General features: G+C 32.8%; 8 protein-coding genes across 8 annotated transcripts; 3 read left to right on the top strand and 5 right to left on the bottom strand.

The window, feature by feature from the left end:
* Positions 1–206: 206 nt before the first annotated feature.
* DFA_04221 (uncharacterized protein) lies at positions 207–2,607 on the top strand (the record flags this gene model as incomplete). The annotated part of the gene is made up of 5 exons (XM_004366572.1): positions 207–353; positions 452–967; positions 1,079–1,229; positions 1,334–1,624; positions 1,709–2,607. The coding sequence occupies 5 exons, from the start codon at positions 207–209 to the stop codon at positions 2,605–2,607; spliced, it is 2,004 nt and encodes a 667-aa protein (XP_004366629.1).
* A 1,635-nt stretch (positions 2,608–4,242) lies between these two features.
* On the bottom strand, positions 4,243–8,762 carry DFA_04220 (cytochrome P450 family protein; the record flags this gene model as incomplete). The annotated part of the gene is made up of 12 exons (XM_004366571.1): positions 4,243–4,310; positions 4,338–4,566; positions 4,653–4,995; positions 5,090–5,382; positions 5,464–5,907; positions 5,991–6,040; positions 6,212–6,356; positions 6,636–6,908; positions 7,012–7,182; positions 7,303–7,806; positions 7,902–7,988; positions 8,073–8,762. 12 exons carry the CDS (start codon positions 8,760–8,762, stop codon positions 4,243–4,245), a joined length of 3,297 nt encoding a protein of 1,098 aa, XP_004366628.1.
* Positions 8,763–8,972: 210 nt separating this feature from the next.
* Positions 8,973–11,600, bottom strand: DFA_04219 (uncharacterized protein; the record flags this gene model as incomplete). Its single annotated transcript, XM_004366570.1, has 4 exons — positions 8,973–9,977; positions 10,044–10,594; positions 10,719–11,301; positions 11,376–11,600. 4 exons carry the CDS (start codon positions 11,598–11,600, stop codon positions 8,973–8,975), a joined length of 2,364 nt encoding a protein of 787 aa, XP_004366627.1.
* A 255-nt stretch (positions 11,601–11,855) lies between these two features.
* On the bottom strand, positions 11,856–14,350 carry DFA_04218 (uncharacterized protein; the record flags this gene model as incomplete). Its single annotated transcript, XM_004366569.1, has 4 exons — positions 11,856–12,857; positions 12,972–13,546; positions 13,649–14,222; positions 14,297–14,350. The coding sequence occupies 4 exons, from the start codon at positions 14,348–14,350 to the stop codon at positions 11,856–11,858; spliced, it is 2,205 nt and encodes a 734-aa protein (XP_004366626.1).
* A 377-nt stretch (positions 14,351–14,727) lies between these two features.
* On the bottom strand, positions 14,728–17,127 carry DFA_04217 (uncharacterized protein; the record flags this gene model as incomplete). Its single annotated transcript, XM_004366568.1, has 4 exons — positions 14,728–15,459; positions 15,540–16,129; positions 16,233–16,812; positions 16,903–17,127. 4 exons carry the CDS (start codon positions 17,125–17,127, stop codon positions 14,728–14,730), a joined length of 2,127 nt encoding a protein of 708 aa, XP_004366625.1.
* Positions 17,128–17,873: 746 nt separating this feature from the next.
* rpl31 (S60 ribosomal protein L31) lies at positions 17,874–18,435 on the top strand (the record flags this gene model as incomplete). The annotated part of the gene is made up of 3 exons (XM_004366567.1): positions 17,874–17,959; positions 18,080–18,323; positions 18,403–18,435. 3 exons carry the CDS (start codon positions 17,874–17,876, stop codon positions 18,433–18,435), a joined length of 363 nt encoding a protein of 120 aa, XP_004366624.1.
* Positions 18,436–18,682: 247 nt separating this feature from the next.
* Positions 18,683–20,598, bottom strand: DFA_04215 (uncharacterized protein; the record flags this gene model as incomplete). The annotated part of the gene is made up of 7 exons (XM_004366566.1): positions 18,683–18,705; positions 18,766–18,816; positions 19,289–19,461; positions 19,572–19,720; positions 19,821–20,041; positions 20,197–20,240; positions 20,402–20,598. The coding sequence occupies 7 exons, from the start codon at positions 20,596–20,598 to the stop codon at positions 18,683–18,685; spliced, it is 858 nt and encodes a 285-aa protein (XP_004366623.1).
* A 2,541-nt stretch (positions 20,599–23,139) lies between these two features.
* On the top strand, positions 23,140–26,206 carry secG (ankyrin repeat-containing protein; the record flags this gene model as incomplete). The annotated part of the gene is made up of 3 exons (XM_004366565.1): positions 23,140–23,700; positions 23,786–24,255; positions 24,349–26,206. 3 exons carry the CDS (start codon positions 23,140–23,142, stop codon positions 26,204–26,206), a joined length of 2,889 nt encoding a protein of 962 aa, XP_004366622.1.
* Between the last annotated feature and the right edge of the window lie 136 nt (positions 26,207–26,342).

The raw sequence follows: 26,342 nt of genomic DNA, 5'->3' as shown, positions 1-26,342 counted from the left end.
TTCATCCACCCATCAGTCAACCTATCATTTAAAAATAAATAAAAAAAATAATAATTCTGTTTTGAAAATTCTTTCTTTTTCAAAAAACAGTAAACACACAAAGAAGAAGGAAAGAGAATTAGAGTGCTCTAATTGCAATCGTAAACAACCATAAAATAGGAAATAACAGGAGAAAGAGATATAGAGATAGAGAGAGAGATAGAGACATGAGTCACACAAACAAGAATGTTGCAAGTGGCGGTGGAGGCTATCAACAACAGCAGCAACAGCAACCAAACATGTATGCATCGTCATCAACTACTATAATACATCTATCCCTCTTCTCTACTATTATGCTCAACAGATATGATATTGTATACAATAGAATATATACTTTTATTGTACATTGACAGAGATAGACAGTTAGATAGATAGGATAGGATATCTTTGAAGATCTTCAACTACAATATAGAGATGTGAACATAACAATATACTTTATCTCGATGATGATGATGATGACGATCTAACACTTATATGCTTTACTTTTGTGTCTAGGGATCCAATGATACAATCATTTCAAAATATGATGAGTCCACCAGGAGGAAACAATAGTGTTAGTGTTGGAAATAGAAACATGTATGGTAGTGGTGGAAGTAACAGTAGTAGTAATAGTGGAGAACAACAACAGAATGTTTGGTTGGAAAATAATAATGGTGGGCACGGTCCGATTTATGATATGGATCAAACCCAACAACAACCCTATGTTATGTATCAACAACAAAACAATCATGCTGCATCTGTCCTACAACAACAACAGAAACAACCATCACCACAATCATATACTCAACAACAAATACAACAAATGCAACAAATACAACAAATGCAACAAATGCAACAAATTCAACAAATGCAACAACAGCAACAACAACAACAACAACAATATGCGGCACAATCACAAAATCCAAACCAACCAAGAATTCCCCAAATTGTATGATTCAATATGATCCTATATATCCCTCTCTCTAGACAACTCTTAATCCTTTACAACTTTAAAATATTTATAATTATTATTTATTATTTATTATTTTTTGAAACTTAGTATACTCCATATCCATCATATTCTCAAACAAATTCAAGAACAAAACAAACTGCTGGAAGAAGATATCTCAACTCATTTTTCATGTCCGAGAGTTTGAGACAAGATCTTTTAAAACAAAAGTCTTTACTCTACGCAACCTTGGATCCAAATGGTAAAGAAAGAAAGAAATCTAAAGCGACATATATATAGGTTTTGATTTGGATTGGTAGACATTAATATTCAACTACTCTTCTTTTTATTTTTATATTCATTTAGATCCAAGAATGAAAAATATTCCACCAATACTTCATAAATATCATTCACTGTATCCATTGGATAGCGAGACTTCACGCGATAAGGTTGGTATGATGTTTGGATACCCAACCTCTGTATATAAGGCAATCAGTACAAACGACGGCTACCCATACGCCATTCGTCGTGTCGAGGGATTCCGACTATCGAGCGAGTTTGCTTTGCAAGCTGCCGACACTTGGAGAAATATTCAACATCCATCGATTGTTTCATTAAAAGAAATATTTGTTTCAAAAGAATTTGGTGATAATAGTTGTAAGTAGGAAAAAAACAAAACAAACAAGGAATATTAATAATAATATAATATATTTATCTTTTATTTTATTTGTTTTTTTGAAGCAATATTTTTTACATATGAATTTCATCCAGGATCAGAAACATTGGAATCAAAATATTTGACACAGAATGGTAGTGGAGGAATATTGAATGAGGCAGTGTTGTGGAGCTTTATTTGTCAGTTGACATCGGCACTCAAGCTGATCCATAGTAATGGGTTGGTGTGTCGTGTGATCCATCCATCCAAGATTTTGTTGACCGGTAAGAACAGGATACGTATCAACGGCGTGGGTATCTTTGACGTGGTCAATTTTGACACACCACGCAACTTGGCACAGTTCCAACACGAGGATCTCGTGATATTTGGGAGACTGTTATTGTCGTTGGCGTGTCGCTCGGCAGTGGCGTCGACCAACAATAATTTGAGCAAATCGATCGAGTTTATCTCGTCGCAGTATAGCAAGGAATTCAAAAACCTTGTCATCTTTTTGCTTAGCAAGCCGCAACCCAATATGCCACCCCCCACAATCGACGACATTGTCTCGATGATTGCGCCACGCTTGCTACAGGAAAACACCTATCTTCACAGCTACACCGATGAGCTCGAGACCGAGTTGACCAAAGAGATTGAGAATGGACGTCTCTTTAGACTCATGGTCAAGCTCGGATATATCAACGAGCGTCCCTCGTTTGACCTCGACCCTCGTTGGTCCGAGACTGGCGACCGCTACTTGCTCAAGCTGTTCCGCGACTATGTCTTTCACCAGGTCTACGATGATGGTACCCCCGTCCTCGATTTCTATCACGTCATTGACGCACTCAACAAACTCGATAGCGGTGTCAATGAAAAGATCATGCTCATGAGCAGAGACGAACAATCACTCCTCGTCGTCAGCTACAAAGATCTCAAGAGATGTACAGATGGTGCTTTTGGTGAATTGGTCAATCAAAAACCACATTAATCAAAACAAACCAAAACAATCAAAAAAAAAAGGAAACAAAAAAGAGAGAGACCAGTGTAAAAAGAATTGAATCAACCAAAGAACCCTATATACCAACAAAAAATAATAATAATAATAATAATTAGAATAATTCATAGTTTCCCAATCCAGAAACAAACAACAAAAAAAAGAAAAACAAAAAAAAAACTTTTAAAATTACAAAAACTAGTTAAAAAAAATAAATAAAATGAATAATATGTTTAAACAAAGTATTGTATATTCCTTTATTTGTACAACTAAGTTATTTAGGCTTTTTAAAAAAAAAAGATTGATCGTCGTTCGCCATATTAAAATTTGTTGTGTCACATTTAATATATTTATTTAGATACATCGCAATAACAAGTAGGAATATTACAGATAGAGATGAGTATTTATAAGTTTTGCTGATTAGGTGACAGATATTTCTGAAAAGTGGACAAAACTGATACACTCAGCAAATCTATATCAGCTCTTTATATACCAAAATTTAGAAAAGAATTAAACATTACTATCATTTAATTTATCATCATATTTATACAACATTACAACAGATAAGAACATAAGATTACTTCCTTTTCCAAAAGAATAAATTCTCTCTTTGAGGAATTACAAAGGATAGAACCTTTAATAGAAAAAGTTGGCTATGACTATGCCAGATTTGCTAAAGAGTATGATGTAGACATGTCCACCCAGACAGTAACTATCAACAGTCATCGTTTTAAGGTCATCAGACCAATCAAAAAAGGTGCCAAACTAATTAATGGCTTCTAGCCACATTGTTTCTCGTCAATGTCAAGACCATCCAAGAAGTCACCACCATTATTGATTTCGTAAAATCAATATCTATTCAAGCCGTTGCTATCGATTGTAACCCCAATAGATCCATCATATAATGCAATGGCAGCAATAGCTTGTGGATTCACGACAGCTAATTGATTGATATTAGCAATGGTTGATTGGCCAAGATGTCCCTCGTCGTGATTTATTTACTTGTATTATAATAGTTAGTACGCAATGAATAAACAACCGAGAGCATTTCTTTTTCCAAAGTAGAATAGTTTCTCTCAGAAGGAGACAACTTCTTTGAACCATAAGCAATTATTCTTGTGACACGTAAGCTGCATTTTTTTCAATATCTTTTATACATATCTTTTAGGTATTACAATGTACTAGTCAATATTGCACACTATTCAAAAGAATCACACATGGAAGAATATGGACCAAACAATGAACTCTTATACTCCAGAAATAACAACCTCCAAAAAAAGAAAGTGTTTGATTCATGATGATAGAATTTAATAGCCAAAACAAAGTAATAATTAATGGATATATATCTATTGGGTTCAAACCTTTCAAAGCATACCAATATCTAATAATTATTACTTTGTATTGACTATTAAATTCTATCATCACATCAACATATCCATTGATTGAACCAATATATGGTTTTAATTATCTTCTAAAACGTTTGTTTAAACCAAAAAAAAAAAGAGACACAATCATTTTATAAATACTTTTAATTCTATTTATTTAATATATTTTTAGGAGTGGATTGATGATAAAAAGATTGGATTTAAACTATTTACCAATATTATTAATTTAATTTGTTATTTAAATCTATCTTTGAGATAAACAATAAGAATAATTATTGGGGGAACTAAAGATTATAGATGTTTCAGTTTCATCTAAAAATTGGTATTCTCCAGATTTACTTTTGATCTTAAAGTTTAACAGTAAATTGGTCAAAGCAATATAGATGGCATCATTGACAAGATTCATTCCAATACAAATCTTATTACCTGATCCAAAAAGTAAAATATTCTCTTTGTTGTTTAATTGTCCAATCGGAGGATTCATAAATCTATCTGGATTAAATGTATGTGGATCATCAAAATAATCTGGATCATGATGAAGTACATCTACACTTGCTGCTACCATACACTAAACATTTTAAATTAAAAATTGTTGTTTGTTAATCTCTACTGTCATTTATCTATTTTTTTTAATCTTTTAGAGGATTTACATACATTCTTTGGGAAAAAGTAATCTGAAAGTATAACATCTTGAGTACATTCTCTTGGGAATGAATAAATGACGGTTGGTCTATACCTGAATACTTCTAATAGGAATGCATTGAAATAAGGAGTATTTGGACGATGTGATATAAAACATTGATTACCTCGACCAACTATTTCGTCGAGTTCTTGAAACACCTTTTCTTGAACAAGTGGATAATTGTTTAACATTAAAACTGCCCATTGACATGTAAATAATGATGTTTCCAAACCAGTATACATATCAAAACATGTATTTATAACATATTCCTTTTCATTTCCTGCTGAAATTAATAAATCACATAAATCTCTTGGACTATAAAAATAAATTAATAAATTAATAAATAAATGGTTTGTTTGTTAGTACCAGTCTGTTGTTTTAACCATTGTACACAGATTACATGACATACTTTTCATCATCAATAGTTTTAACATGTTGATTATAGATATTTGTTAATTCAGTTAGCAGAGCAGTATAATGATCTTTTAGAATAAATTGAATCAAATAATTGAGTGGCCACATAAAATAGGAACTTGAAAAAATTAATTGTACAAGCATTCCAAAATTGATACCTTCAAGTGCATGATATATTTTGTGATAAAATCCTTGATTAAAATCTTCATCATATGAAACATAATGTGAAAATGCATGATTTGAAACCATATTCATAAAATATTTCTTCCAATAATCATTGATTTCAATCTAATTAAATTTAAGAATATTAAATTAGCGAAATATAATTAAATTTGTTATAAAGTATAATTAAAGTTTTTTTAGGCTTACAGGTTGTCCATTATAATGTTTAAACTTTTTTAATAATTCTTGAGTTTGAGAATCAATAAAAGGGGAGTAATTCTTTGCTAGTTTAGATTTACCAAATGATCCAATTAATAATTTACGTGTTTCTTTCCATTGTGGATAATCAGCCATAATAAAAGAATTGTTTGTATTGTGAGCTAAAATATGTCTGATGGGTGGAGGTCTAGTTTTGAAATATTGTCCATTCTCTGCAGAATAAACATTCTTTAGGACTGTTGGATTGGCAATAGTGATATAAGGCTGATCAAATAAAAATATTTTTAAAACCTTTCCAACCTTTGCATATCTATCTAAATAGTATCTAAACACTAAATGAATACATCCTAATTTAAAAGGTCCAATACCTATTACTGGATATGAAAAAGGGCCTGGTGGATCCTTTTCATTATATTTTTTGTTTCTGATCACCTTTTTGTAAAAGTACAAATTTTGGAAAATTAGAATTAGTTAATTATTGATCCAATCAAACAAAGATAGATAGTTGTACATACAAATGATAATATGATTATAACCAAAGAGATTAACCAAAAGGAAACCATATCTAATATTATTCATTCAGTACTGAATAGAAAATGAATTGAGTGATAGAATGAGTAAACCCTTTTCAAATTATTATTATTATTGTTGTTTGTTCTGGTGGTGCTTGTTACTGGTCGAGTTAAATACAATGTCATGTGGGTGTGGTGCGATGATTAATTTAGTAAATGCTAACTAGTTGAGTCGTTTGTGTACTGACCAAATCTACCTTTTAAATGAGATTGTGTCACAGATTTGTTTACTTGAGTAAACAACATTGGTATTGTAACAGGTCTATAGACCTGTTGTTGGTGTTGTTGTTTTTCCCATACACTTGAAATCTAATCTAGATTAATTCGACTTGACATTATTTTATTATTATTATTATCTGATATATATTGTAATTAATTGAGACAAATGATTTGCTAATATTTATAAATTAATTTTAATTAATTGGGAAGAGAGAGATAGTGTTTGAGCTGGGGTGTTTTGTTACCAGTTCCAATGGGGTACGATGATGAAAAGAAGTGTGTGGTACGTGGGGAAAAAAAAAACAGTTGGACTTGGGTGACAATACCATCTATTGGATTCTTTTAATTTTGTTTGATATATTGGTTAACCAATTGAAGAATCTCATAATGAGCATTGGTAGCAAGATAGACAGTATGTCTTTTATCGATAAATTCTTTTTCAACCAATTTCCTGTCCAACACAAATTGAACGATTTTGTTGTAGTTTCTAAAGGGACTTCTATTGTCATAGAAAACGGTGCTTGCCATATATGCGTCCTCACAATTCTCTTGAATGAATTCCATGACTTCTAAATGTCCATATTGTGCAGCTGCTCCCATTGAATCAATTGAACATCCTTCTGTACGATTATAATGTAAAAACTATAAAAAAAGAAATATTTAAAAAAATATTAATATTCTTTTGATCAAAATATATTCTGGTAATCTAAATATATGGATCCAACTAATACTATACTATAATTACCTTTACAATATCAATTTTACCATATCTTGCTGCGGTATCCATAGCATTGGCTGAACAACCCTCAGTTCTATTAAAATGAAGCCATTTCACCATCTCTAGTGACCCTTCATCACCACATGCTTCATCCATAGCTCTCCTTGTACATCCCTCTGATCTATTTTCATGTAAATACTAATAGTATATTAATTTAAAAACAAAAAAAAGAGATATTAATTAATATTTGTGACAAAATGATTAATAAATAATATATTTTTATATATATTTTTTTGTTTGTTATATTTTTATATTTACCTTGACAACATCAATTTGACCATATTCAGCGGCTGTATCCATAATTTTTGGTTTCCAAATATTTGATGTAGGAAATTGTTTGTTAAAATAATGAATGACATCAACTCTACCGTTCTTTGCCAGTGTACGTAATGTTTGTTTTGTACATTCCAAATTAAATTTCTCATGTAAATATTGGAATACTTCCAATTCAACATTTCCCAATGCAGCACTTTCATAAGCTGTTGGTGTACATCCTTCACTTCTATTTTCAGCTAAATATTTTACCATATCCAAACCATAAAAAGCAGCACTATCAATTGCCAAAGTAGTAGCACCTTCTGTACGATTCAAATGAAGGAATCGAATTAATTCCAAAGTTGTTGCTCTATTTAATGCTGCTACTGTACATCCCTCGGTTCTATTTTTATGTAACCATTGTACAACCTCAAAATGTCCTCTCATTGATGCAAAATCCATACATCTTTTTGAAAATACATTTTCTATTTTGTTTTCATGCAAGTACTAAAATAATATTAAATACAATATTAATATATATATCATCTTTTTTTTATCTTTGTATCTATCAAACAACCAATCAATAATATCTATATAGATACCTTTAATATATGCAAATGACCATTATTGGCAGCTCCATTTGCAGTATTTTCAGTACATTTAAATACTACTCTATTTGAAAGAAGAAACTAAAGTAATTAAAAAAAATAAAAAGAAATTAATTAAATGTATATTATAATATGGTGGGATATAAGTATATGTAAGTTAGTTACCTTTAACATATCTAAATGACCATTACTACCAGCAGAATCCAATGCATTTGAGAATTCAGATTTACTTGATGCTGGTCTAGTTTGATGAATATAGGTTACAACATCGAGATAGCCTCTTCTAGCAGCTTGATCGAGTGCACCTGATATATCATTAGATTGAGCAGATGTCTGTTCAGTGAGAAGCTTTAGAATGGGAAGATGTCCATTTTCAGCAGCCATGTCATAGGCATTATAATAGTCTAGGTTTGGGTACCGTTTAATAAGGTGTTCAAGTATAGCAACATGTCCAACCGATGCTATACTGGCAACTAAATTAGTATAATAACTTGCATAATAATCCTTTTGTGGATCATAATCTGGTGACCATTCTAATAGATGTATAAGAGTATCTAATGTAGCATTTGGATGACTACAATATTTTGTAATTGAATACATTCTTCTTTCAAACAATAATTCTTCTTTGTTATTATTGATATAATGTTTAATAAAATGCCATGGTAATGCATATTGTGATATCATTGCTAAAAGTGGTTGTTGTGATGTAATGATATCACTACCTTTTTGTGATACATTCAATGTTCCATCATGTTTTGTTAAAGTTGAATAGATTTGTTTTGAAATGTGTTTGATATTTGTGAAAATTAATTGATTAATATAAGGTACTCGAAAAATAGATATAAATGTTAACATTTTTGTATTATTATTATTATAAAAGTATAATAAGAGATGAATGAATAGAAATAAAGGTTCTTATACTCGGTATTCAATAATAGTAAACAATCATGAAAAATAGATATTTTTTGAAACATATACCAAAATATCTATTTAGCTAGAAATTAAAAAGAATACAAGGGGAATTGAAATAAATAAATTAATAATATTATTTGTATTTATTTGTATTTATTTAGATTGATTACATCTATCGTTAATATCCTTTTTTGAAGTTGGACCAACTAGTTGAATGATAGGATCACTCTTTTCCTCTACCATTATTGTGTCTTGTGGTTTGGGTGGGTCTTGTCCATCATCGGGAGTTGTATCAGTTTCAATTGGTATTTCAACATCATCATCACAATCATAAAGATTAGTTTTTGATGCCAATTCTTCCAATTGTAATTTCTTGGCTTGATAAAATGCATCACACAATTTTTGGATTTGTAAATTCTTTTCTACAAAGTATGGTTTGATCCAGATTAAATCAGGATCATCATCATCAGCTTGTTCTAAACCAAAATCAACCATTTTCTGTATTGATTTGATCCCCTCTGTGAAATCGTCCATCTCATCCATGATACCTTCTATAACTGCTCTTTTCTCTTCAGTTTTGAATCTCTTTTTTGGTGGTCCTTCTTCTTCTACTTTTCGATTATTTGTTGTTTGTGATGCCAATCTTTTAACTGCTGCTGGTTTGTTGTTGTTTACAATAGCTGCATTTGCATTTGCACGATGTATAATTGGTATTGGTGGTTGTTTACGTGTTTGTAGAGGAACTGGAACAGGCATTTCTGGTTTGACCAGACCCAATTCAGTCAAGAATGCCTCCAATGTTGTGAGTGGTGTATTTGTTGGATTCTTTAGTCTTGTAAATAGATAGTGTTCGATAATAGTTGTATATAGTATTTGTACGTTCAATGGTTGACTTGCAAACATTTTAGGTTCGAATGAATCTGGATCTTTCACCAGTGGATTTTTAATGGCTTTACATACCAACTCTGCACTATGATCCTGGAAATATTTTGCAAAGTCTCCCTCTGGATCCCATGATCTTTTAGCTAACCAATTTTGAACTTGCCCAGTTATCCTCTCTCCCCAAATATCACCTGTTACAAGTGACCTTTGAGCATCTGGTGCATTGACCTGAAGATTTTTAAATGCTTCAACTAATGAATCTTTTTTTAAACATATCTAAAAAACAAATAACATTAATATTAATATGTAAATATATATATATATAACTATATTTATACATACCAATACTGAACCCTTTGTTTGTTGTAAATTTGAACCACTAAAACAAACATTCCATATTTTATAATTTGGATGATTCTCATCTTCCAAAATACCAATCTTGCTGTGATCTGCTTCTTCTCCATATCCAGCACCCCAAGCGAATAATTGTGATGATTGACCTTGAACAAATGTAGTTGTAAATTTTGGGAATTTGAATCTAGCTGGATCAAATGCCTTTCCAAGGTTGTATGCAGTCAATGTTAATGGAGGAATATCTTCTACCCAAGTTGGAATACATGGTTGATTGACCTCTAAATCATCATTACCTGGATCACAAGATTCATCAGCCATAAACAGACTATCAGCCCAAAGATTCTTTTTTGTACCTTGGTATTTGGCCAAAGCATAAATCTTCTTTGTAGCATCACCTCTATGATTCATCACCTTTTTATAAACACCATCTCTTTGTACATCTTTCAGTAATTTATATGAAAAATAAGGTTGTGGAATACCAGTCTTTGTTACAAACATCATATCCTTTGGCATATCATTCCATTTGTTTGGCATTATATCTTGAAATAATGATATTATATCTTGGACTATATAAACCAACCCAAAATTACCACAAATAAATAAATAAATAAATATTCGTATATTTTTTGATTTGATTTTGAATATTATTATTATTATACATACAATTTTGAGCATCCAAAGACATACAAAATATATGTTGTGCATATGAAGCTGATTTTAATACATTGGCAGTATCTTGTGGTTGAGGTTTTGATACACTATCGGGGAACCCAAAATTCTGTAACATTTTACCAATCTTGGGTAGTTTTGATTGATAGATTGTACCCGGGCCGGTACTGGTACATGTTCGACTACCCATTATATTTGATGGAAACATTGTATAATAACCACCTCCATCAATGGCCCGTGGCCATCCAAGTAAACTGAATCTTAGAAACTCCAAACTATCTTCATCGTCTGGATAGTCTGGTTGAGTATCGATAGTGAAAAATTTATCAACCTTGTTTTGTTTAAAGTAGCCACCACCATTTGGAAACTTTGGAATAGAATGTTGAATGTAAATAGCTTGCTCAAGGTCCCAAGCAATCATACCCTTTTCATGATTATATTCACCAAATGGATTATTCTTTACTTGACTCTGATGTCCAAAATCATTATTAAAACCAATATAATCAATTGCATCATCTTCAATGGTTTTTAATGCTTGTCCAAATGCACTATACCTTGATCTTAGGAATTTACCTTGCTTCAAATTAAATAAAAATAAAGAATAATTGTAAGTAAATATGTACATATCTATCAAGAGAGTGTGATACATACCATAAATTGATGTTCATGCATATCAGAATCATAGTAGAGGTATAAATCACCCATTGACAACTTGATGATTAACCACCAATCTACATCTTGATTCTGTTGTCCTGTGAGTAATGAGTCTCTTTGACATGATATTGGTGCTGATTCAACAACAACAACATGCGTGTTACTAGTAATCACAACAACAAGAACAACTGCAAGTATAAATAAATATAAAGATTTACCCATTTCTCTCTATTTATCTCTACCTCTATCTTCTTTTAACATAGTGACAAGAACTATGAACGATGACAAGCTAACGTGTTCAAAACTTTACATGCTTTTATTTAATTAAATAAATCATCTAGATAATTGATCGTTATGCCATCCACTGAACACGTGCCTTTCTGTGCACGTGATTATTCTTTTTTTTTTTTTTTTGCAAAGATCCAAAAGGATGGAAAATAAATAAATATTATTATTTATTAAATAAAATGATATTTATTATTTAGATTGATTACATCTATCGTTAATATCCTTTTTTGAAGTTTGACCAACTAGTTGAATGATAGGATCACTCTTTTCCTCTTCCATTGGTGTATCTTGTGGTTTGGGTGGGTCTTGTCCATCAGCATTTGTTGTATCAGTTTCAATTGGTAATTCAACATCACAATCATAGAGGATTGTGTTTGCTTCCAACTCTTCCATTTGTAATTTCTTGGCTTGATAAAATGTATCACACAATTTCTTAATTTCTTGATTCTTTTCTAAAATGTATGGTTTGATCCAATCATCAACACCTTCATCATCAGCTTGTTCTAAACCAAAATTAACCAATTTCTGTATTGATTTGATTTCGTATGTGAATATATCAATATCATCAATAATACCTTGTAGAGCTGCTCTTTTCTCTTCCGATCTCATTCTCTTTTTTGGTGGTCCTTCTTCTTCTTTTCGATTATTGACAGCTGATGTTGTTTGTGCCTCCATATCTGACACCAATCTTTTTTTAACTGCTGGTTGTGTAGTGGTAACAGCTGATGGACGATGTGTAGTTGGGAGTGGTGGTTGTTTACGTGCTTGCATGGGAGGTGGGACATTTGTAACCGGTCTTATTAAATTCAACCCGGTATAGAAATCCTCCAATGTTGTAATGGGTGCATTTGTTGGGTTACTCTGTCTAGTAAATAGATAGTGTTCTATAATTGTTGTATATAGTATTTGTACATCCTTTGGTTGACCTGCAAACATTTCAGGTTTGAATGATTCTGGATTCGCCACTTTGGTATTTCGAATGGCATCACATACCAACTGAGCACTATGACTCTTAAAATATTTTGCAAAGTCTCCCTCTGGATCCCATGATCGTTTGGCTGTCCAACTCCTAGACTGCATTCTTATATTCTCTGCCCATACTGTTCCTGATCCAGGTGACACCTGAGTATCTGGTGCATTGAGTTGAAGATTTTTAAATGCTTCCACCAATGAATCTTTTTTTAAACAAATCTAAATTAAAAATAAATCAAAACAAAATAACAAACATTAATATTAACATATACAAATAATTATATATGTATGTTAACTATATATATATATAACTATGTATTTTATACAACATACCAAAACTGAACCCTTTTTTTGTTGTAAATTTGAACCACTAAAACAAACATTCCATATTTTATAATTGGGATGATTCTCATCTTCCAAAATACCAATCTTACTGTGATCTGCTTCTTCTCCATATCCAGCACCCCAAGCGAATAATTGTGATGATTGACCTTGAACAAATGTAGTTGTAAATTTTGGGAATTTAAATCTAGCTGGATCAAATGCCTTTCCAAGGTTATATGCAGTCAATGTTAATGGAGGAATATCTTCTACCCAAGTTGGAATACATGGTTGATTAACTTCTAAATCATCATTACCTGGATCACAAGATTCATCTGCCATAAACAGACTATCAGTCCAAAGATTCTTGTTTCCTTGGTATTTTGCCAAAGCATAAATCTTTTTTGTATCATCACCTCTTTGATGCATCACCTTTTTATAAACACCATCTCTTACTACATCTTTCAATTGTTTATATGCAAAGTTAGTTTGCAAGTCACCAGTCTTTGTTACAAACAACATATTATCTGGCATTGGACTATACTTGTTTGGCATTAAATCTTGAAATAATGCCATTATATCTTGGACTATTTAAACCAAACAAAATAAATTAAATTAAATTAAATTAATATATACTTTCTTTTGTGTACTTTTAATTAACTTTGATTTGAATATATTATTATACATACAATTAGTACCATCCAAAGACATACAAAATATATGTTGTGCATATGAAGCTGATTTTAATACATTGGCAGTATCTTGTGGTTGAGGATGAGGTACTCCATCGGGGAACCCAAAATTCTTTAACATTTGACCAATCTTGGGTAGTTTATATGGATAGGTACCTGAATTGGTATTGGCACATGTTCGATCACCCATTATATTAGAAGCAAACGTTGTATAATAACCACCTCCATCATTGGCCCATGGCCATCCAAGTAAACTGAATCTTAGAAACTCCAAACTATCTTCATCGTCTGGATAGTCTGGTTTTGGATCGATTGTATAAAACTTATCAACCTTTTTCAAATAACCACCACCATTTGGAAACTTTGGTATAGAATGTTGAATATAAATACCTTGTGTATTGTCCCAAGCAATCATACCCTTTTCATGATTATATTCACCAAATGGATTATTCCTTGCTAGATTCTCATGACCAAAATCATTATTAAAACCAATATAATCATTTGCATCATCTTCAATGGTTTTTAAAACTTGTCCAAATGCACTATACCTTGATCTTAGGAATTTACCTTGCTTCAAGAAAAATAAAAAGTAAATACAAAAGTAAATATATTAAAACAAACCTATTATTTAAATAATATACATACCATAAATTGATGTTCATGCATATCAGAATCATAGTAGAGGTATAAATCACCCATTGACAACTTTGATGATTAACCACCAATCTACATCTTGATTTCTGTTGTCCTGTGAGTAATGAATCTCTTTGACATGTTACTGGTGCTGATTGAACAACATGAGTACTCGTAATCACAACAACAACTGCAAGTATAAATAAATATAAATAGTTATTCATCTATCTATCTATTTATCTATTTATCTCTATCTTGTCTATCTCTATCTTCTTTTAAATAATATCATAATCATAGTAGTGCGCTAGTTAATATGTGATGTGGTAGAGAGCCAACGTGGTTGAACACGAATTGGCGGTTTGGGTTTTTTTTTTTTTTGTGAAACAGGGTGGCTGATCCCAATTTCAATCAAGTAGACCTTTATTCCTATTTATTTGGTTTATTTATTGACCGCCGTTATTTTGACTATTACATCTATCAACAGTTTCTTGATGAGTAGCTTGACCAACTATATTAATGACTTGTCCACCAGCACAAACAAAACGTTTTGTATTGGCTTCATTTGCTTTTAATTCGAGTTGCTTGTTTTGTCTGAAGTTTCTAGGAAGATTCATATAGCGTTGTCTTAGTGAGTCTACCTTTGGTTCAACTTTCTTCTCTTCTTTCTTCTCTTCTTTCTTCTCTTCTTTCTTCTCTTCTGTTGGAGAGAGACCTGTTCTCTGTTTCTTTAGTGGAGATTCTTTATTTGGATTCCTTGTAGGAGGGGATCTGCCCATCATAGCAGTGAATGCCGGTTGAGGTCTTTCCAAATTATGAACAGCATAGAATTTCTCCAACGTTGTAATAGGGTTTTTTGAAGGGTTGGGTTGTCTTGTCCAAAGATAGTGTTCGAAAATAGTTGTGTAATGTAGTATCTTATCATACTTTTCTTCTGAAAATGTTTCTGGTGTCAATAAATGAGGATTCGTGACACCTCTGACAGCATTACATGCCAATTGGGGACTATGATACCTATAATATTTGGCAAAGTCCCCCTCTGGATCCCATGATTGATAGATCGTCCATGGTTTTCCATCTGCCCCCTTTGTCTCTTCACTCCAACTTTTAATTGATTCTTGTGCCCCCTCTTGAAGATTAATAAATGCTTTCACCAATGAATCTTTTTTAAAACAAACCTAATAATAAAGACAAAACAAAATAACATTAATAAATAAATAAATAAATAAATAAATAAATATTATTATTACCAACATACCAATACTGAACCCTTTGTTTGTTTTAAATTTGAACCACTAAAACAAACATTCCATAAATCGTAATTTGGATGATTTGGATCTTCAATAAATGCAATCTTGCTATGATCTGCTCCTTCTCCATAACCAGCACCCCAAGCGAATAATTGTGACTTGGTTCCATGTTTAAATGTAGTTGTGAATTTTGGGAATTTGAATTTTTCCGGATCATATTTGGCTCCCAAGTAGTAGTGTGTGGATAATGTTAATGGAGAAAGACCACCTTCTACCCAAGTTGGAATACATGGTTGATTGGCTTCCCTTGTTGCTTGATCTTTGCTTTGTGGATTACAAGACTTGTCGGCCCAAAACAAACCGTCATTCCAAAGATTCTTATCGGGTCCAAAGTATTTGCCCATAAGATAAATCTTCTTTGTAGCATCACCTCTATGATCCATCGACCAAGTATATACACCGTCTCTTGTAAGATACTCTTCAGGTTTATATACAAACTCTTCTTGTATACCTGTCTTTGTTACAAACAACATTTTTTCAGGCATTGTTTTCCACTTGTTTGGCATCATATTTTTAAATAAATCCATTATTTTGTGAACTTTTAAAAATAAATAAAAATAAATAAAGTAAACATATATGTATATCGAATTGTGTTGATTTGATTTGATTGATTTCATTTTGAATAATTATATTATACATACAATTTTGAGCATCCAAAGACATACATAATATATGTTGAGCATAGGTAGCTGATTTTAATATATTGGCAGTATCTTGTGGTTGAGGGTGTGGTGCATTGCCAGGTAAATTAAAATTCTTTAACATTTGACCAATCCCAGCAAGGTTTTTTGGGTACATACCCTTCCCGGTTTGGGAACACGTACGATCACCCATTATATTAGATGGAAGCATTGAATAATACCCACCTCCATCTTGGGCCCATGGCCATCCAAGTAGACCGAACCTTAGAAACTCCAAGTTGTCTTGATCATCTGGATAGTCTGGTTTTGGATCGATCGTGAAAAATCTGTCAACCTTGTTTTGTTTAAAGTAGCCACCACCATTTGGAAACTTTGGAATCGAGTGTTGAATGTAAATACCTTGATTATCATCCCAAGCAATAATACCCTTTTCATGATTATAATAACCAAATGAATTTGTTTTCTCGGCATCCCTGTGTCCAAAATCATCATTAAAACCAATATAATCATTTGCATCATCTTCAATGGTTTTTAATGCTTGTCCAAATGCACTATACCTTGATCTTAGGAATTTACCTTGCTTCAAAAAATTTAAAAAAATATATTTTAGATTATTATTATTATACAATTATTATTTATTATACATTATTATTACATGTTTTATACATACCAAAAATTGTTCTTCTTTCATATCAGAATCATAGTAGAGGTATAAATCACCCATTGACAACTTGATGATTAACCACCAATCTACATCTTGATTCTGTTGTCCTGTGAGTAATGAATCTCTTTGACATGTTACTGGTGCTGATTCAACAACAACAACATGCGTGGTACTAGTAATCACAACAACAAGAACAACTGCAAGTATAAATAAATATAAATAGTTGTTCATCTATCTATCTATTTATCTATTTATCTCTATCTATTCAATCTCTATGTTTTTTTTTGAACAATGTCATATGATAAGATTCATCTATCACCATAAGATGGTTGTTTGTTTGTTTGTTTGTTGCTCGTTGAAACCAACCAACGCGTTGGTTGAACACGGCTCGGTTCAGGGGCAGGAGATCTCCTTTTAGATTGTAAAAAAAAGAGAGGTAGGGCCTATCCCATCCATCACCATGTACTCGTTCATTGTTGTTATTATTACAACTTTTGGATCTGATCAACATTATATATTCAAATACTATTTGTAAACTTATAATACCCTACCCTAACTAAACCAACAACAACTATAATATATGATGATAGTTGATGTAAAGAGAAAGAAGAGACAAGAGAGAAGGAAGAGGGTACTCTTTTCATAAACTTTCAATTTAATCCATATTATATCTCTAACTATTTTGAATCATATATATATATATATAGGTAGTAGTTACTATATCTGTGTGAAGTATATTAGAGTAGATTATAATTAATTTAATTTAATGAAGAGGTGAAAACGAGTTTTGATGAGAGTAATGTAATCGGGCAAAAATTCATTCGATTCAAAGTGAATTTTTCAAAAAAATATGTTTTTGGCAATGCACCGAGAGGAGACGCGGCGTAGGTCGAGCAGCAGGCAGAGCGTGAAAATTATCGATATCGATATCTTCAAACGTTTAGTTCTACTCCATTGCTCCATACACGTTATCAGAGATGTCCACCAAGAAAGTCGAAAGAACCGAAAAGGGACCAGTTGCCCGTGAATACACCATCAACCTCCAAAAGGATCTCAAGAAGATGTATGTACTAGCAGAATAACAGAGATAACAGATACAGCACAGTAAACAGCACAGAGAGATACAGTACTAATCACCTCCATCACACCATATTACACTATTTCTTTTCTATCTACATTTTAGCTGCATCTTCCGTAGAGCTCCACGTGCCATCAAGCTCATCAAGAAGTTCGCTCAAAAGAACATGAAGACCAACGTTGTCCTCATTGATGACAAGTTGAACAAGTACATCTGGGCCCACGGTATCAAGACTACTCCAAACCGTGTCCGTGTCGTTCTCCAAAGAAAGAGAGCCGAATCTGGTGAAGACGAAACCCAAAAGATGATCACCGTCGCTTCCCTCGTCCCAGACGTTGCCTCCTTCAAGGTAATTACAGAAAAGACAGCAGCGAAGCGATTAGACATACTAATATATTCATTTATTACTTACTTTTATATTATTATAGAACCTCAAGACCAAGGTCGTCACTGCCAACTAAAAACGCGTGTGTGAATAGGAATAAATAGTGTTTGAAACATAAACTAAATAAGTGGTTTTCAAGGTTATTTATTTCCATATCAAGATCGAACCGAGTCAAGCCAGTTAGCCAACCAACCAAAACTATTAGTAGGATTACTAAAGGCCAATAATCATCATTGAATGCTTTGGGGTTATGATAATCGTTCACTGTAGTTTTTCAAAAATTACTCTGGGCTTTCTACTCTGCCCTCTTTCTTTGCTTGTCATCATTCGGTTACAGTAGTCTCTACTAATATGTTTATATATTATGTTTATATGTCATGTTTATGTTTGTTTGTTATGTACATACCATCATTTTCCCTAATCGTCACTCTGCCAAAATTTTCGGTATCATCTCTCTCTCAAAAAAAAAAAGAGTAGAACGAAAAAAAAAACGAAAACTAGGGAATTTGATGGTTTCCATTGCATACTTGTTTGTTTGTCTTTGTTTTTATTGATTATCATGGTTGGTTTGGTTTGGTTTGGGTTTATCTCGGTTTGTCTATCTATGATTTATACTATCTATATTTTCTCTAAAAGAATGTATAGTATTTGTTTGTTTGGGAGATAAAATATAAAGAAAGATATCTTTGTATTTGTTTGTTTTAGATTATTTTTAGTTTTATTTTTAAAAAGGGTATTTTTATATTATTATTATTATTATTATTATTATTATTATTATTATTATTATTATTATTATTATTATTATTATTATAGAGTAGTAATAATACTATTATTTGTCGATACATGTATTATTATTATTATTATGATTATTCAGATTTTTTCAAATGAGGGATATCCATTCGATTTGGTTTAAACTGTTTGGTAATTACCATTGGATGATCCACCGGTAATCTTGTTCTTGATGAAACCAACACCAGCACCAACAAGTCCAAAGAATGATCCCCAGAAATGATGGTTTGGAATGGCTTCAGTACCTCTTCTACCTCTGTAACATTGGATAGCAGTTCCGAAAATGAAATAAGCTCCAAAACCAACAAAGAAACTAGTAAGATTTGATTTGATTTGATTTGATTGTTTGTTAGTTTGGTCAAAAATAATAATAATAATAATAATAATAATATTATAGTTATGGTTGTCGCTGGATTGACTTACATGATCAAGAAAACATCACCTCCAGAGAGACCGCCCTTTGGAGCTGGTGGACAGAAATAAGAGGCACCAACTGACAAGGTGAAATTTCTATAACATGCAGCACCAACTTGGAGTGGACTTCTAATAGCATTTGTAATGGTTCCAGATGTCTATATTATATTATATTATATATAAAATAGAAATAGATAAATATCTAGAATACATATACATTCATTTACATATACTACATATGTAGATAGATATACATACACCTTGTTGACAGTAAAAGAGGATATCAGTGGTGATCTTGTACATACCACATTGATCACCAAGACCAAATTTGACGCCAAAGTCTGAGCCATTGCGGTTTTGAAACTCGTGTGCTGAGAGATGTGACCCAATCTTGAGTGTCTTGGCAGTACCAGCATCTTTGTAGCAAATGGAAGACTGTCCACAATTCACTGTGGCAGTGCCACTAACAAAGCTGCAGACTAAAGTTTGCAGAAATCAGCAACAAACCAAATTTGGTTAAATAGATAGATTGATTGGTTGGTTGATTGATAAGAGCAAGTAAGTAATTAAGAAGAAGAAAGATAATAATAATATCTTATTATAAACAACAACAACAACAACAACAACAACATACCTGAAAGAGAGAAATTTCCCAAGTCATTGCTATAGTTGATAGTGCTAAAAAAAAAAAAAAGAAGAAGAAAGGTAAAAACAGGTTGAGGTTAGAAGAGACTGTTTGTTCAGTTGCTATCATTCATCATCATGAGGAGGGAAGGAGGAGAGAGAGAGAGATATATATATATATATAGAGAGAGAGAGAGAGAGAGATGAACACATACTCGGTAGTAAGTTCGTTAAGATCAACAATATTCTCGCCTGCTTTGAATACACATGGTCTGATTTCTTCAGATGAAGCAGCAACTGAACTACTTGCAGCACTGTCAGAGGAGGCAGAGTTTGATACAAAAACAGCTCCATTGATCAAACTGATCAAACAGGCAAAAATACCAATAACTACTAATATTGAACGATGCATTCTTTATCTATCCTATCTATATCTACACTTAACTTTAAAACAAACTAATAAACTAATAAATAAATAAATATCTTTCTTTCTTTAAATGATTGATTGTTAAAAGATGAGGAATGAAGGAAGGAAGGGAGAGGAGAGACAATGAAATTTTAATAGGCAAAGCAATCCTCCCATTCCAAGTTGGTCATCCAAACAAGCCCTCAATAAAAGATGCACACGAATTTTTCTTTCTTGTCAAAGAATTTTCGAAAGACTTTTGGAACGAGGGGGCGAAACAACTCTTTTGCTTGAAAAAAATCAGGATGCATTGGGCTAAAACAAAGGAGAAGCTTAAAACACACATTCACACAAGACCGGGGGAATGGGAATATTAATATTTCCATATATATATATATTTATATATATATACAGAGAAGAGATGGAAATATATGGGAGGATGCTAATTTGATAGAAGAATCTAGATGGGCAAAAAAAATAATAGAATAGGATCCATTAAGATCAAGATCAATGGAATATATATATATATATGTATATATCTCGAACTCAAATATAAAGATGATCATACATACCAACAACCTGTTTGTTGCAAGTAGAGAAAAAAAAAAAAACCAAAAAATAAATAGAAAAAAAAAAAACCAACTCCACTCCTTTCATCCCCTTTGAAAACTAGTAGGGGTTAGTTAGTTTGGTTGTATTGAGTGGTAGATAGATAGATAGATAGAGTAGAGTATATAGGTAGATAACAAAGACAACTCTCTGTATAATAACGCGTAACCTGACAGGAGTATAGACTAGAAAGAAGAAGAAGAAGATCAACCAAAAAGTAAGGCTCTTATATTTCATAGATAGATGTGAGACTAGACTCAACTCACTCTACACTTACTCCCTATCCTTCCCTCCTTTTTCTTATTCTTCTCACTCTCACCTCACCCATCTACAATACAAATACACACTAATTGCCCACTAATATACACATTCACACAAACACACCAGAGAGAGTGTGATCGACCGAGAAATTAACAGAATGAGACTGTTGTTATTTATTGGTAAAGAACCCAACGTCATAGAGTTGTGTGATCAAAAAACAAAAAGAAGAAGAAAGAGATAGATGGTTTAGTTGTTGTTTTTTTATATTTGTTTGTTGACATACAAAGAGACAGTAATAATAATATAGATAGTGTTGTATTTGAGGAGAGAGGAAAAGGTAGAGTTGAAAGAGAACAATAACAAGAGCCAGTCAATTAATTAATCGTTGTGTGTTTTATTCACTCTCAAACAACAACATTATTATTATTATTATTATTATTATTATTATTATTATACAATCCAATGGTAATTTATAAATTCTACTATTCTACTACAAATAAAATTAATTTATAAAATAGACAGACAGGTAGACAGACTAGACTGTCTGTATAATTAAGATTGGTAGTAAGAGTGAGTATTATATAATACATTCTCACTCAAAATACAACTACAAAACAACAACAATAGATTTAGATTAGATATAGGAAGGAGTGTTTAGTAACGACGATTGTGTGTGTGTGAGTGAGTGAGTGTGATATATGTCAACAAACAGGATACAGGACACAAAACATAACATATGGTTGGTCAATTATCAGTCACAACAATCGATGGTTGATTGATTATAATATTATTAAAAGACAGTTAATTAAGATAACACACACACACACAAGTAGTCAATATAATTCAAGAGATGGGATATACCTACCTATCAATCACATGACACATGATGCTAGATTTATGTTTGGGATCATCAAAATAATAATAATAATAATAATAATAATATTATTCACAACACTCTAACATGAATGTTGTTGGCCAAAGAAAGCTTGCTGTACCCTCAGTGCTTACTAAGGTGGTGCATAGACATACATACTCGCAATATACACCAACATCACATTCATTCAATATCAAATATATATAATTTGTACTGTACCTCTATCCTGTCTGCTCCTTCCTGCTTCTATATTACCACCCATCTCATTTGAAATCTCATTATAAACTTTATAATATTCATCATCGTCATAATAATCAGACCAACAACAAACAACAACAATAATAACAATAAGAGACAACAATATAAAATTAGTATGAAGGGGAATTGTGAGAGGATAATATTATTGTAATTGTTGTTATTATTGGTGTTGTGATTGTTGTTGTTATATTTCTCTCTTTTTTTTTTATTTTTATTTTCTAAATCACCAATCTATCACCTTGATTGATATCAACACAAAAAAAGAGACAAACAAAGAATAATAACAATAACAATTTACTAATGAATTATTATTATTTAATATTATGATCAACTATAGGGTTTTGAACAACAACTTTTGATAATAGATAGAAAAGATATAGATAGAGAGAAATAGAGAGTTTGTTGTGTTGTAATATTAGTAGTAGTAGTAGTTTTAGAATCAAATTGTAACATTAATAATAGTTAGTAATAATAATCAATAATTAGTAGTAATTGGTTGGTTAAATATATTTAATTTATATATTTATTTATTTTATAAAACCATCATGGTATCACCAAGTAATCAACATAGTAATTTATCATTGGTAGATAACAAGTCAACATCGACAGCACGTCCATCAGTGCATTATTACTCGTCGATAGATGATATTGAAAGACTATCCAATTTATTAAACAATTCGGCCACATCGGTCGAGACAGAGGATGGAGAGAAGCGAACACCCCTTCATCACGCTGCCTATGGTGGATCGTCGCGTTGTGTGGCGTTTCTCCTTGAAAAGAAGGGTAACCCACATGCACTCGACTCTGGCAACAACACTCCACTTCAATGGGCTGCTTCACGTGGTCATCTCGAGTGTATCAAACTGCTCGTTGAAAAGGGTCCAGCAGACGTAAACACCAAAGATAGCAAGAATGGTACACCATTACACAAAGCTGCTCACTTTGCATCGTCAGAGTGTGTATCCTATCTACTTCAATGTAGAGCCGATGCCAAAGCTGTCACTCTCAATGGTGAAACTCCACTTCACTATGCATGTGCTGGTGGTAATCCTCAATGTGTAGAATTATTAATTAAAGCTGATGCTAAAGTAAATCATTCAGATTGTGTATGTACATAAAAAAAAGATAAAGAAAAGGAAATATATATATATATAATATTTTAATATGTTTTATTTTTTTTATTTTTTATAGGATGGAATAACACCATTACATCAAGCAGCATTTAGTGGACATTCAAGTTGTGTATCATTATTATTGAGAAAAGGAGCAAAAGTAGATCCAAGAGATATTCATGGTATATCACCACTTCATAATGCATCGGCAGCAGGATTTATAGATTGCGTAGACATTTTGGTTAGAAATGGAGAGAATGTAAACTGTGTCGATGTCGAGGGTGTCACACCACTCCACCATGCATGTTTTAATGGTAATTTGCCACTCCTCAAACGATTATTAGAGTTGGGTGCACATATTGATATGATTGATGATATGGGTGAAACACCCCTCCACAAGGCTTCATTCAATGGACACAAAGATATTGTCGAACATTTATTAAAACTTTCATCACCAATTGATTGTCGTGATATTCGTCAATCTACTCCTTTGCATTTGGCTGCATTTAATGGTTTATTAGATATTGTTCAAATTTTAATTAATCAAAAGTAAATTAAAAAAAACAAAAAAAAAAAACAAAAAGAACAAAAAAGAATTCTTTATCTCTAATCTCTCTTTTTTATTTTTTATTATTTCTTTAGAGCAACAATTAATATTAGAGATGAAGAAGGAGCAACACCATTACATAAAGCAGCATTTAATGGACATTCATCAGTTTGTAAAATGTTGGTAGATCAAGGAGCAACGATCAATATATTGGATAATCAAGGTGCATCACCGCTACACAAGGCAGCATTCAATGGACGTGTAAAATGTTTAAATACATTGATAAAGAGTGGAGCAGACATTGAGATTAAAGATAATCAGGGGGGAACTCCTTTACACAATGCTGCATACAATGGACACTCGGATTGTTGCAAGCTGCTACTTAAAAAGGGTGCAGCCATCGACTCTATTGATACGCATCAGTCGACACCGTTGCATTTGGCAAGTGCCGCAGGTGCACGTGATACTGTTGACCTGTTGCTCTCATTCAAGGCCAAGGTTGACGCTAAAAACTGCGCTGGCAAGACACCACTCGTGTATGCACTCAAAAAGGCACATACTGATGTGGCACGTGTCTTGTTGCGTGCAGGTGCCGATCTTGGTAATGTGTCTAGTCGCCAGTCGATCGATCTAGGCAAGTGCTTTGGTACGACCAATTCAGACGAGATTATGGCCATTGTACATAAACGCGAGTCGAGTCAATTGGTTGCCGACGAGGTGCAAGTTGCTCTCGATCAACAGCTCAAAGACGATCTCGACCAACAACAACAACGCGAACGTCGTCTCCTCATCAAGAATGCAGTTGCTCTCTTTAACCAGTCACCTAAAAAGGGTATCGAGTTTGCCGTGTCTTCTGGATTGTGTGAGTTGACACCCAAAGATGTTGCACACTTTTTGTTGACACAAGATACACTCAACAAACCGGCGATTGGCGAGTACTTGGGAGAAGCTGCGTCGTTTAATCTGCAAGTGTTGCACGCGTTTGTCGAAGAGCTCGACTTTGCGGGACTCGACTTTGACGTGGCGCTGCGCAAGTACCTCAAGACGTTCAGACTGCCAGGTGAGGCTCAAAAGATCGATCGTATGATGGAAAAGTTTGCACAACAGTTTTATGCACACAACCCCGACAATAAGATCTTTTCCAACAATGATACAGTCTATGTGTTGGCGTTCTCGGTGATTATGCTAAACACTGATGCACACAACCCCAACATTAAAAAGAAGATGACCAAACAAGAGTTTATCCGTAACAATAGTGGTATCAATAATGGTGATGATTTGCCACCCGACTTTATGGAGAGTTTGTATGACCGTATTATTACAGACGAGATCAAGATGGAGCGTGACGGGCAGGCCGACCAGCACGTCGAGAAAAAGGGTTGGCTCACCAAACAAGGTGGTCGTATCAAGACGTGGAAAAAACGTTGGTTCAAACTCGAAGCCAATTGTTTGCTCTACTTTAAGACACCACAAGATCACGAACCATGTGGTATTATCCCACTCGAGAATGTCGTTGTCACGATTGTCGTACAAAAGAAGTTTTGCTTTATGCTCCACTCGTCACAGGAGCAGATGAAAGCGTGTAAATTAAATTCAGACGGCACCCTTGTGCAAGCCAACCATGCCGCCTACTTTATATCGGCTGCCAACATGGCAGAAATGGAGTCATGGGTACAAGCCATCAAAAGCAACATTCACAGCAACCCCAACTTTGAGCAGTTGCACAAAAAGAAGGCTGAAACGATTCGTAGTGGAAAATCATCCTCTTCCTCTCAGGCTCGTAGATCTACCATTGTCACCTCCTCATCACCTCTCGCTCAAGTTAACGGTGCCAGTGGAAACATTGTAAATGGAAAACAAACAACAAATAGTGGTGCTACTGGTTCACCCGCTTCAAACGATCATCATATAACTTCTACTCCTCCTTTATCTTCTCCTATTCCAAGTCAATAATTAAAATTAATAACAAATAACTTAATAAAAATTAATATATTTTAGTAACAATAGCAATCAATATGAATAAATAGTGGTAATCCAACTGAAGTTATCTCAGTGTTCGACCCGCTAAAAACGAGCTTTCAGCCAAAGC

This window comes from Cavenderia fasciculata (genome assembly GCF_000203815.1).
Source record: "Cavenderia fasciculata unplaced genomic scaffold Scf_Dfasci-G-b-285a01.f1-5, whole genome shotgun sequence".
Lineage (NCBI taxonomy): Eukaryota > Evosea > Eumycetozoa > Acytosteliales > Cavenderiaceae > Cavenderia > Cavenderia fasciculata.
Note: the sequence above shows the minus strand (reverse complement) of the source record. Positions and strands in the feature narration are given on the sequence as shown.